The following is a 14,082-nucleotide window of genomic DNA, read 5'->3' as shown; positions in this document are numbered from 1 at the left end:
TTGACAAAAAGGGATTTTGACAACATGCTTTCTCCAGAATCGCTGACCCCACTTTTTAACTTGCAGTGAGTTGTGCCCTCTGTTCCATCATATACAACTCATATCATCTTAACCTCATTCATCCCACCACAATCAAACCAATTACAAAGCAGGAGCAATGAAGGAGTAGCACTGGCTGAGGAGCTATAGGACAGAGATGCTACTGCTGCTACTGTTGCTGCTGGGAGTATTGGGAAGAAGGCGGGCTGCCCTGCCATGATGGATTACAAGCAGCACTCCAACAGGGACAGCAATTCATTGACTAACCCTCCACTCAGCAGAAACACAGGGGGGAGATGAGGTGAATTATAATTTCCAGAAGTTTTTGAAATTCCAAATTATTGAGGCCTTATTCTCCAGCAGCAAAGTCCAAACTTGACACTCCAGATATATGTTGCAGACTGTTTCTTGGTGAGTATTTGATTGCCCTACCCAGACTTGTATTATTGCAGCTGAAGCACAGAATTAGGAAACAGTTTACCGCAAGGTTAAGTGAGCCAGCACAATGCTGCATGCAGGAGATTACAGAGTCACTCGGAGCAGAGTTGTTTTGGGGCTTAGTGCCGCAAATGTTTATTTATGTATTTGCTGACTTTCCAGAAACAACTAAATTCATTTCGAGGTTGTTTACCTTTGTTTATCTTTGCTCAATTACTGAACAGTAACTCATGCGCTAAATGCAGTGTGTCATCAAGTGCTGTTAACAATACAAGCAGGACATGTAAGGAACATATCTCTCATATCTGTCTGTTATAATATAATATGACAGTGGCCGCATGTGCTTCATACATTCACTATCAATCATTTGTTGTGGGAATAGATCTTTTATTAGTTACATCCTGTTTGCAGACATTCATTGGACAGTGCTCTGTGTCAAATAAATTCCAGTTAATAGCTGGTTTACTGGACCTTTCCCAGTTGAATATTCATGTTCAATAGGGAAAACTCAATACTCAATTCCCACATACACTCACTCACACATAGTTTAAAGATGCGGTTTGTGGTGCTGTTGAACTCTATTGCATTATACAGAGAGGTGTTGCTGATGCTTATCCTACCGTCATTGATTTAACTGCCGGTCAACTGTTTGTGTGTTTTATGAGCTTTGTTGCTGATAGTTCGATCAGAAGATTGATGCCCCTCTTAAAGTGGTGGTAAGTGATCTCCAGAGAACGTCTGTTTATGTTTATTCTATCGGTGGCCAGTAAGCTACGTTGAAGATCGAGATTTCAACGAGTGGCCTGGGCCAGACCGCCTCAAAACTTTGATCCCCGACGTACTGATTGGCTGCTGGCTCTGAGTCAGGCTTTTAGATTGCCGTTTACGGACAAACACCCGAGCGGATGGTGAGTAGAATATTAGCTGCTTTTGACAAAAAGTGTTTGGTAGTACAATCGCTGAGCTGCCTTTAAAGAGATCCTATTATACTACTTTTCTGGTCTTCATTTCTTGTTAAAAACTGCTATAGAGCAACCTGACACGAATCACATCACAAAAAACTATGTAGATTTTCGGGACACTCTTCCTCTTACCCTAGCGAGCACAGCAGTCTCTCTCTACACACTGCTTTGAGCTTCTCCGCCCCTCCCCCCCCCTACTGCAAACCCCACTCCGTTGTGATTGGTTACCTTCCTTCCAGCAGCGGGAAATGTTAAGGAAGGTGGGGGCATGCAGCCGGAGCTTGCCTGAGCGGCAGCATTACCATATATGGAAACATGACAGAAACGACCCGAGCGTGACAGACACAACCTGGACATTTTAACAAGTTCGGCTCGACCGGCTGCCATAGTTTTTAGTGCTCTGCATAGCCACCCCAGACGGTCAGCAGGGAATACGTCGAAATGCATGTACGTAATTACTTGATACTCTAGTATGGTTAAACATGACTATAAATCATTATAACAACGTTTATAGGTCATAAAAGTCGAAAAGTATCATAGGTCCTCTTTAAAGTTTGCACTAAGCTCACAGATGAGCTTAGTTTAGCATAGCCCAGACTGTGGACAGCTATAGTCTCTGTCAAAAGATTTCAAAACAAATTGTAGCCTATTTCTAAGGTTCAATATTGAAAACTTTATGTATTCATCAAATGATCAAAACAGTCTGTGTGCACCTGCGTGACGTCACCTCCTGGCGCTAAGGTGCTGGGAAGTGTAGTCACTAACATGTCAAAAATCAGCTATTAAACAAAGGGATAGGCCTACAAACTGGAAAGGACTCAACAACGTGCCCGTAACACAAGAAAAACCAAGGTGGAAAAACCAACAATTTGAGGTTTAATAAGAACTCACAGACAGTGACAAAATGGAAGCACACCCCATCAAAATAACACAATTTATATATAACTCTTAGAACATGTGTTTTACGATTTGTAAATCTTGCCGAGAACTAAATTTAGAATCACTGAGTAGTTTACTCACAATCAGCAATGGAGATTTTTACAAGCCTGAAAAGCTGATTCTGCTTTCACTTGTGACACCAGAGACACATCCAGGCTTATTTGATGTAATATTTAGTGTTTGAAAAAGCCCTATGCACTTTGCTAGTGGCATCAACACTGTTGAAAAGCCTTCATTCATTTGGAAGTCAGACACATGGGACATGTGGCATATGCCTTCAGCAATACCGACCTCATATTACTCTTTGAATTAACCTAGTTACATTCTATATCATTCACACACTCCCAACAACTGCATGACATCTGTAAGGGCACTTTATTAAGACCTGTCACCAAAATGTTGTTTCTGAGGAAGCCGGCGTCATCAAAGTTAAAGTGGTGGTATATCTCATACCTTCATGCACATACAGCATCAACCACAGTATAAATAGCAAGAAGTTTGTCACTTATTTGGGATAGATATTAACTGAAAATATTTCTGGTGGAAAGTTCATGTCAGATGCTGTATATTAACCATATTTTATAAGTACTTTTCAAGAGATACAGTTGCCATGTGAGCTTAGGTCAATTGATTTTGAATTCATATTTCCATCCATCCAACAAATTTATCCTTGAGGTTTGCTGGAGCCAATCCCAGTTTACACTTGGACAGTTCCTTCATCAATCTGACACATGAAGACAGACAACCATTGCAACCAGCTCATATTCACATTAGAGACACCAATTAACCTAACATATAAAATCTAACTTCCAGCACATCTAAAGAGCATTATCTTAGTTCATTATCTTGTTTGTTCAATCCATACTAAGTGTGAAAACAATGTGTGGTTTAAAGCAGGCTATGTAGTGAACTATTTCAGTTCAGTCTCAGCTGGTTGCTTTTATTGACTTTTTCCTCTAGTGCCAACAACAGGTCAATATTTCCTCCTATACATGGCATTTTAAACCAAAATGTGTTTCATGTGTGAAGGCAGGAATGGAAAACAGCAGAACAAAATTGGTGGAAGGTCAATGGATAAATATTGAGTTTTTTGTAAATATAGTATACCACCTTATTCACAAAAAGCAGCAGTAATTGCCACTGGCGGTTATAGTGGTGCCCATTCTCTCTTTTTCTCTTCAGAGTTTACCACCATCAAATCCCAGGTGGTCATCTTACAGTTTTTTTCGATCGCTAAACCACAGTGGGCACAACTGTAGCTCAATGTGCAAAACTCTAACTACAGTCTGCACTACCAACAGTCACTGGAGCTGAACAGTTCACTTCACCTGCAAAACAGGTTCAGTGCAGCAAACACTATGAACCAGCCTCATCTTTGTAACAGACTCTGTATATGTGTCGTTTTATTGTGTTTTTTTTAATGTGAAGCGCTTTGTGACCCTGGTCTGCGAGAGGCGCTATATAAATAAACTTTACTTACTTACTTACTTACTTACACACTGTCACTCAGAACCTGCTCAGAGTATAAACACTAGCATCAAACCCCAATACACAAATTACAAACTTTTAATCTTTACAGTTTGAATAATATGAGTTATTTCACACAAATTACATAATATTTTCTTTGATGAAAGGGTGAAATTCTTTCACATGAAATTGTTTATTTTATAACATACCATTTTTTTTAGGAAAACAAAAAGAAATGAAAATCAGAAGTTTGCTTCAATAGATACACATTTTGTATACTTTATTGAAAACATTTCCAAATGTAGTATTTATCTGTGTAAATATTCTATAATTGTAATACAGAAATGAATTCCTGTAATGTTGTCATTTACTGTAAGGATGCAACTCTAAGCTGTTTGTTTGCTGGAAAATTTGTATTACAGATCCAACTTTAGATTTTTGCAGATTGGGTTGCACTCTCAACCCTGCCTCTCTCAATGAGAGACCATGATTCACAACAGGGTCTATCAGTGTTGCCCTTACTGTATTTCATCAGACATTGCAGCTCTATGTCTTCTAGGTCTTCCTCCACACATCCACACTCTCACTGCCACTCTTCTACCTCCAACAACCTGTCTTCCTGGGTCCATTTCCAAAAAAATATTTTTTTTTGAGCTTTCCCTTTATACTGTATATATGTTCACTAACAAGTCTAAACAAGACATCTTAGTGTTTGAGTTGAAATTGCAATCCGCAGTGTTTGAAAGGGATTCATTCTGTTTTGAATGTGTGGTTTATAGTTGTGGCAGCAGTGTGTTAGCATTTGAAAAAAGTGCTGGAAATCCACAGTGTTGTGCAGGCTGTGGTTAAGCCATGAGATAGGTGTGTAGAGTTTTGAACGTTGTGTATAAGCAATGAAAAACGAGCTAAAACGAGCTACAGTTTGGTCCGAATGAACCGCTGCTCTGCATACTGTTGTTAGAGTTTTGCACTTGTTGTTCCATTTGTGCCCACTGTGGTTTAGCAATCGTAAAAAACTGTAAGTTTACAATGCGTAAAGGCGCACAATTCCGTCTGAATTTGGGAAACACTGGGAAGAGATCTGCTTATACTCACTAGAACGCCAAAACGCTTGAAGGAGCTATTTCTCCGCAAATCATGGAGCTGTTCGCATGCACAATCCAGGCTGCTGGATGTAGCTTCTTATACTAACAGGTGTTTACTATTATTTTTTTCATCCAATTGAGTTTTTCTGATTGGACGTGTTTTAAGAAGGTGAAGGTCCTGTTACCCTGACCTGTAAATCAGCTCACAGAGGGAATCAATCTACCACAAAGAGCACTTTCCAGTGAATGTCTGAGAGCATGATGGCAAATAATCAGAAGATCTATTCACACAGAAATCTAATTGAAAGTGCAGTTATGAAGCACACAGGGCTGAGTGGACTGTGTCATAAATCAGCGGTTCTCCACCCTTGAGAGAAAGCATCGTATCCTGAAGTGATTTACATATTAATGCAGGTTATCTCCTGCCCAACTTCTGGCAATCCATTTCATGTCATTCCACGTGAATTACTTATATATTTCCAATACAAATATGAATGTAGATATTATACATACTGTATATACATACAGCTCAAAACTGAAAACACAAAGGAAACAAGTACATTCTTTAGACATATTTGAAGTAATATAACATCTTAAATGTTATAATTGACCAAAGAAAAATGTATAGAGGTTTATTGAAGTTAACTCTCCTCTTCTATGGGGAGAAATCTAGTCCAGCAGCTTTATGTTCTCTGTTTGGTCCACAGTGCTTCTGAGGATTGGTTTAAATATTAAGATTAAAGCTCTGGCTCTATGTGGTCAGATAATTTGACTCCGGGGTACCAAAACCACTTGATTTAATCAACAGGCCTAGTTATACCCACACTCAAGTGCATATTTTCTTCAAACCAAATACAGAATATATGAAGAGTATGTTTAAATCTCTCAGTTTTGGTCTGGGGATCTTTGTTGTCTTTAGTTTATTTACGCTGGATTCCAAGTAATGCGGATGTTTCATACATTCATATAGAAATGTTGGGAATATGTCTAATTTTAGTAACGCCAATACCAAGCTCCCTTCACCAGAGAACGATGAGTTTTAAAAGTTTAATTTTCAAAGTAAAGCCCTTTTAAAAGAAGTATCTCATAAATTTATATGATTTTTCCCTTCTTCACAATCGATAACCGTATTGGCCTCAACAATCCTGTGTTTTTAAACATACTTATTTCAACTGATTGGCAACACATGTCTGAAGATGCCACAGTGAAGAGTTTGATTTTAATTCAAATATGTGACACAGTTGAAGACCTTAGACAAATTTTGTGTATCTGCAATTTGTTTTGTCTGGTTCATTAAAAGGGTGAATGCTTTGGAATCTGCAACTGATCAGCTAATTTTGGACCAAAAGTTATCATGCACTATTGTCTTTTTTGAAATGGCAACAGGCATGGATAACAAAAACAAAATGCAATGTTATTAAGACAATCAGCCAGTACCAAAGGGATAGTGTTTTAGCCTAATAAGTTAGCCGTTTTAGCTGGCTAATAAGATAAAGATTATTGTGAAATAACCTTAAACGATGGGCTTTGGAGAGAGGGAGCACAGCATTCTCCACTGAGGCAATGTCTCCTCCTGCACATGAATGATGGCTGTGATCCCAAAAGAGAACTGTATAATGGAAATGATGGCTGGATATAATAAACTAACTAAAGAGGCTGCCTGCCTCACTGGCGCTGGTCTGGAAACGGGATTACTGCCTCAGTCTCATTGACAATAAAGACAGATGGGCCAGAAGCTCCACGCTATACAAGACCCAGTTCACGATAATTCTATCCAGCCAGTGCTCATGATTTAGATTGATTTTTATTTGTTTGACAGCTTTGGAACCAAGCAGAATACATAAAGAATAGTCATGATGGCTTTCATGTTGTTCTTTAAATGTGGGGAGGCATGGTGACATGTCTAATGTCACAAAGATGTATGTATTTGTTCATTTTTGAAATATTTGTTTTTGCCACGTAATAATCTTAATAACTTTATAATTAGTATGCGATGCAGTGTCAAACAGACACACATAATGATCATAGCTGATTTTGTTGTCTTCTTAAACCACTCCATAAAATAAGGTTTTTGGAAGTGTCACCTGTCGTCACTTAATAATATAATACTTAATTTAGTATAGATTTGACCATTTACCTGCGCCCAGCGTTTCACATAAAGCTGGATTTGTAACTTAAAGTCAGACTATCTGCTGCATGTCTGTTTTAAAAAAAGCCCATAGAGAATGTCACCACAGTCATGCAAATATGTTCCATACAGTGTACATTTTATTGGTTGGCAATTTTTCTGCAAAGGGTGTTAACAAATGCAAAATAGTCATATCTGACAGTGATTTGTTAAAGACTGGGTCGACTTTTCAAAGAAGCAACTGCTCTTGGTCTTGCTTGCAGTCGATGTAAGCATCACCGGAAAGCAAGATTTCAGTGTCGCACTGATGATGACCACAAATAAAGTTGTAAAATTGTATCATCATCATCATCATCAACAACAACAACTAATGCTGGGCTTACACTAGAGGACTTTTAAAAGACTTTGAAAAGACTGAAGACTGAAACCCTCTTACATCTAAAGACAATCAACTCACACCTGAAGACAACTAGTCATTAGTTTTCAGTCACAGAGTGAGATTTTGAAAAGACAGGGGATCTTATATTGCAAAACTACAACTAGATTCCTTTTGAGATTAATATTATTTCCGAAAAAGCAATTGTGATTATTTAATAAAAAAAATGTAATTCAATATTCCGAGCGGGGGACTTCCTTTAGTTATTTGACCATCTTTATTTGCTGATCTTGTCCCCCAATAACTTTAACTCCTAACCCTGTATTTGACGGTAAAGTGTTAAAGGCCTACTTCACCAGTTGGAATATGAAGGTGTATTGAACTCGGAGATCCTATGAAGTATAAATGTGCAACAAAAATTGAAATCGGATCATCCTAGCCTGAGAAAAAGCAGAAAGAGTGTTTTATGGTCTCACTGTCTAACCCTACATTTCTCTTTCTGTGATGTCACAGAAAGAGAAATGTAGGGTTAGACAGTGAGACCATAAAACACTCTTTCTGCCTTTTCTCAGGCTAGGATGATCCGATTTAAAAAATGTTTGCACATTTATACTTCATAGGATCTCCGAGTTCAATACACCTTCATATTCCAACCGGTGAAGTAGGCCTTTAAGGTTGCGCGGCTGTCAGCTTGGTTCTCCAGCCGAGGCTGCCAGGAAAAAGTGTCCGAAATAAGTGCCTGCACAGGCGGACACAGGTCGCGACTAATGCCGCTCCTCCTGTGTCGTGCTTGGTGCATGCGAGAGTGTGACAGTGTTTACGTCATTTCGCTTGAGCCAACCCCTTAAGACTAATGATAATATCAAACATGTTTGATAATGTCGGAACGTCAAGACGGGAAGAAGACTGGCTGAAATCGGGTCGGATGACCACCATACACCAAACGACTGAGATTACGTGCGCGCGCCACAACTCCAGCATGACTTCTGTGATTTCAGTCCGACATTGGAAGTTTGTCTGCGACTGTCAAATCGCGTGAAAAGTCGTGTAGTGTAAGCCCAGCATTAGACTCAACGTCCATTCAAATACATTTTCAAATACATTTAAAAATATGTTCCGTCTCTTAATAAAATAATTCAACCATTCAAAAGTTATAGAAAAATGAAACCATTATGGCTGTGTATTCAAATCCAAATTCAAATAATTTTTGAAATGTGCAAACTCACATTTTCAAAAGCAGCCCTTGCATGTGTGGAATAAAAGCGTTAAACGGTAAATTGGATGAAATCTGGTGCCTCATGTGTTACACCAGGTTAGAAATATTCTGGGCAATTTGGCATTTGAAAGGGCACTGGGCCTACACTACTGCACAGCCCCCACCAAACACCATCACCACCACTCTCATATTCATGTACCACATCTGTCTAACCCAATCTTGGGATGTGTTCACTCAGCTGTGGCTTGCTATATGAATTATAAAGCAGCCCACATATACTTTGAATATCTTCCCTTTTTATCTACTGGATTTGGCAACATGAAAACGTTTTTGTAAGAGAATTATCTTTCATTTCCACTGCAGCCAATTCAAATTCATAGATATTGAAAATAGAATTTGTTTTATAAATAATTTCAAGCTATGTTGTATCAGTTTTAACTCTATTCATAGCAAAATTATCATACTACAAAGGCACATAAATCAGGTACATGTTCTTAAACATTTCATTAGAATTACATTAACATAATAAAAATTTTAGTATTTTGATTAGGGATCCCAATCGTTGTGTGTTATGTAAGAACACGCGCATTAGTAAGTGCAGCAGCGTATAAACAGATACAGTGTGCACTTTAAAAGCTTGCATGAGTAATGACCTGAGGTACACTGATGGGAAATTTAGAGTAGACCTACACATACGTATGAATCCACTCAAGCATATTTTACATGTGGTTGCATTAACCTTCACCTTTTGAGTATTGAACAGATGTGGTGAAGACGTCAATCACTTTAATCATATATGCCATTTCTATTATTAGCAGAGTGTGTAATGTTCACTGAAATGCAATACTCTATTATTGGCATCAATCGTATAAGAAAATAAAGAATACACAAACACTTAAAATATAAATAGTGAGAGAAATGTTGATGTTGGCCTACCATGCATTCGTGGATCCATGTTGTGGTTTGGAAAGTTATTCACTTTTTAATATGTGATTAGTCATTTTCTAGAAATTCATTAACCCATTCAAACTCAAACTAGGAAAATGATCATACAACGGAAAAGGTATTGTAGAAGAGTAATCAACTGACCTACCGCCACTCCATCATTCAGTGTTGTGCTTTGTTTGAAATCAGATAGCTAGTATTTACAGGGGAAATTATATTAATATTATTAATGAGCTTAATACTAATGAGCCCTGTCCTGCCTTATCCAGATAGTCTTTTATCAATTTAATAAAATATTTCATTTTTACATTTGGACTTTGTGTGGACATTTTAAAAAGACAAATAATGTAGAGCCTAAATTACAACACATTTTGAGGAGAAATTTTTGGAGAAAAATAACTTTGTTAACGATGTTCTCCATCCCCAAACGGTCTTGGCAAAACATGTTACCGTAGACATATGAAAATAAGACATTTTGGTGATTTGTTAAGTGAAACGTTAGCTTACGTTAGCTTTGACGTTAAGAAGGATTTGGTTGTAGCTAGTTGAAGACAACTAGCTAGCTCAAAGTAATATTACAAGTGTCCATCAACTTACATTTGAGGGACAGGCTTACACAGAAAACAAAAACACATAAATAATTCAAATTAAAATGGAAAACTTCACTTACAGTTGAACATCTCTGACCTTACGGTTGAACTTGGCCCTAAAAGTCATCATCGCTGGGGTAACACAGGCAGCTAACACGCTAAAGCTGTCCACATTAACGGCAACATGTAACTCTCAGAACAATATTTTAATTTAATTCCCAAACATATCTGCTAGTTCCCGTAAAATTTTTACTAGTTTATTCAGCTCCCGGTTTGTTGTTCTTGTCTCCATCCTGCTACCCATATTTGGATATTTCTGGCTCCAGTTAGCCAAAGATGGCAGCTTACATAATTATTATTTTGTATTTAATTGTGTTTCATTTGATCTTTCTGTTTCATTGTTTGTTTGTTTTAAACGTGTCCCTTTTAATTAAATAGTTTTTGTTTAAGAGTGTATCTCACTTTATGTACAGTTTTAAAAAATAAAGAAAAATAATTAGTTTATTAGGTTTTTCTAAATTGCAGGGGAACGAGGCAACTCTCATGGTGTATTATTTATTCATCATGTCACATTAAAAATCTATGGTAATATAACATGGATCAAGATATTGTTTTTACCAACAGGGTGCAATGTGATCAAACAAACATAAATCAGAGTTAGCAACTCTGCCAGACAATTTTTGCTTTATGTGAGTGCATGTCTTGACATAGTGCAAGTGCTAATGTCTCTAACGTGGATACTATAGCCTCCCTACATGTCTCATAGCTTTAATGTTTGGTGGTGGGTAATCGCTTCATGACATGACAAGGCAGAGGCAGTTTTTTGACCTTGTCACACACACACACACACACACACACACACACACACACACACACACACACACACACACACACACACACACATACACACACACACACACACACACACATATATCCCATACCCAAACAAATCCCTTGAAATCTGGAAGAGAAACAGACACTACGGAGCAGCTGCAAAACAGGATGCCCTTGAGAACAGGACGCCACACCCAAAATGGCCTGAATAAACATTTCTGTCAGAGAGCGGAGGGGTGGAGCAGATAGCAGGCGCTGGACAGGGCGAGGTGACAAAGAGAGGGGTTCACAAAGCCAAGGAAAAGTTCAAGATGTCTAAGTACTCTGAAGTGACACTCAACTGCCCTTGTTGTAAGGATGAAAATGGTACATGCTCTGAATGTTAAAAGACAAATCCCATTGTGACTCGGCAGGGGTGTCGTCAAGACCACCAAAAGTCACAGTCACAGCCAAAGTGCATGTCTGAGAAGTTTTGAAATTGATTCCAGTTTGAATGGGCTCAGGACCAAGTTAATTAAAGAAAACAGTTCCAATTTTTAAAAAAAAAACATTCAAACTGTTGGTGGATGGTTGTTCATATAGAGATTTAACTGTAATACCACTTTAATCGCTCAGTTGTTATTCAGTAAAATTTCCCCTTTCCCTTTTTTTGTGCATCATGCATCTGCCTTTCCATGCATCAGTGGCACCAACTGTCAAATTGCTGCTGGATCCAAATAAGGCTTAATCCCTTGTTTTCACTCCAGAAAAAAAACTGTAATTGTTACCAAAAACAATAATATTAAACTTTTTCCTCACATTTAAAGCATAAAAAATGAGAATGCTTGGTTGTAACATAGCAAATTACACTATGGAAAATATGCAATACCAGTTTGTGAAGAAGAGGTTTGCGATTTATTTTGTTGTGCTTATTAAGTTTGTTTGTGTAGTTAATTATTATTTAATTAGCCCACTTAATTCACTGAAATGCATTATTACTGAGGACATAACATGTGAACCTGTGAACTGGAGAAGTTAAATACAACCCTGGAAACCAAAGACTGAAATGTGGGAAACTCAGGCCGTGACAAAATATAAGTCAAAACACCCCTGAGGCAAGCACAAGATAAGAGCAACAACATCGCATTCAAATCAAGTCCTACAGTCTTGGCTAAGTTCAACGTTTGAAAAAAAGGGCTGTTTTGGATAAATAACCACCTGAAAGTACATTCCTCTTTCTTGAGAATGATTCATATCAAATCTGCAGATAAAAAAATGCTTACTGTCGAAGCAGAAAATTATAAACTGCTCCTAAACTGAGGCAGGCGTATGTGTTTCACAAAAGAACCTCTGTACATAAACCAGTTGCTAGCCAAGATATCCCCCAGTTGTGATGAGATATTGTACTGTACCAAAACTGAGCTCTATAGTGTTTTTTATTTTATAATTCACTAATTTGCTTCTTTACTTTGCACTAAAGTAATGAGAGAGAATCCGTCATCAGCCATATCCCTTCAGGTTTCGTCTATTTATGTTTGCAAAGTTTTGGTTGAACACTATGCTAAATTTTGGGGTATTTGCAGTGCTCTTTGGTGTTCTGCAGTGATGCACCAGAGTGCTAATAAATCACAAAAGTTAAGGCTTTTGGGGATACTGGGAGGGACGGGGAGGTTGATGGCGCAAGATGCAGCAAAGGAGCCAGAGAGGAGTGCGGTAGGAGACACTGTAAGCGTGGCTCTGCCCCTGAGACACGCACTGAGTGGATGGGCGATGACAGCGCAAGCCCAATTAGTGTTGGATGCCAGTGCTGCTGCTACAGAGAGGTCGGTGCAAGTGATCAAGCCATTCATGCATTCAAGCACTCATCTGCAGGCAAGCCATTCTATGTCAACAGCATGGGTCTATCACTGGCCTCCTCCTGATCCTGATCATTCTCATACTGCTCTGCCCCTCTTACTTCCTTCCTTCCTTCCTTCCTTCCTTTCTCTCTCCTGAAATGTGCTATTTTGGCGGTCCCCATTTCTACACTTACACTCACTAACAGTCTCTCTCCCTTAAAGTTGGAGTCAGAGATTCTGAATAAATGCTTGTTGTCATACATTTTTTTTGTCATAATCATATCTCCTCACGATCCACTACCTCTTCATACTGTGTGTGCGCTGAGAAAAAAAATCCAGTATCAATATACAGCCTAGGCTCTGTAAATGATCATGTTGCTAGCTATACGGTGGGCCCCCTTTGTTTACATACCAGTTTAAACAGTACGGAGACAGGTCGCGGATCATGAGGAACAGATCAATATTCCCTGATTTTGATAAAAAAGCGATTCTGTCAACAATCAATGTGTTCTCCAGAACCACTGACTCCACCTTTATAGGACATCCACTAACACACTGTTGCTTGAAAAGCCTTAACAGCGACAGTGCCACTCCCTCCTGTCCTGTATACCCTCCCACTTGTTTCCCATACATCCCCATACAGAGCTGGAGTATTATTACCTCATCCCACTCAGAGGCAAAGGAAGACGTGCGCTCCGTGGACAGCTGCCCAGAACAGTTGGACACGGAGCCGCTCCGGCCGGCCAGACCTCCATCCTCCTCCCCTTGTGGCGACGCCAACAAGTCAGAGTCCGACTTGGACAGGCTTCGAACCAGCCCCAGCTCTGTCGGTCTGACTTTGGCCGTCACTGTAGCGGATGATGTGGACTCCACTGGAACTTCCTTTGAAAAATCCTCCTTAATGTCATCCTTTGGATCCCGGATCATCTTGAGAGCATCCGGAGAGCACTCTGCCATTGGGTTTTGGAGCTGCTAAAATTGCAGCTCCAGGTCTTTGGTTTCCTTCTCTATTCCCGACGTGTTTGCTCAGTCCCAGGGAGAGATCCAGGATATTTGTGGAGCTTTTAAAAAACTTTTAGTTGTGCAGAGCCAGGGTCAATGGTACACAGCACTGAAAGACGCAGATTCATGAATTATTAGGGCTGCTGTCTTTAAGAATTGTCCCCTCCACAAACTCATACAAAGTGTTCCTGTCTGGAGGAAGAGGGAGCATGTAAGTTAGAGAGACTTGTTGTGCACAGAAACA

At 39.0% G+C, this 14,082-nt stretch overlaps 1 protein-coding gene across 1 annotated transcript in view; it reads right to left on the bottom strand.

The window, feature by feature from the left end:
* The window catches only part of anks1ab (ankyrin repeat and sterile alpha motif domain containing 1Ab), a gene marked incomplete at its 5' end in the record, with an annotated part of 45,197 nt that extends 31,404 nt beyond the window's left edge, over positions 1-13,793 (bottom strand). The window contains one exon of the mRNA XM_080025931.1: positions 13,497-13,793. Within this exon, the coding sequence (XP_079882057.1) occupies positions 13,497-13,793 (297 nt within the window). The remainder of the gene's footprint in view (positions 1-13,496) is intronic.
* Between the last annotated feature and the right edge of the window lie 289 nt (positions 13,794-14,082).

This window comes from Ammodytes marinus (genome assembly GCF_949987685.1).
Source record: "Ammodytes marinus genome assembly, chromosome: 4".
NCBI classification, from domain to species: Eukaryota; Metazoa; Chordata; class Actinopteri; order Uranoscopiformes; family Ammodytidae; genus Ammodytes; species Ammodytes marinus.
Note: the sequence above shows the minus strand (reverse complement) of the source record. Positions and strands in the feature narration are given on the sequence as shown.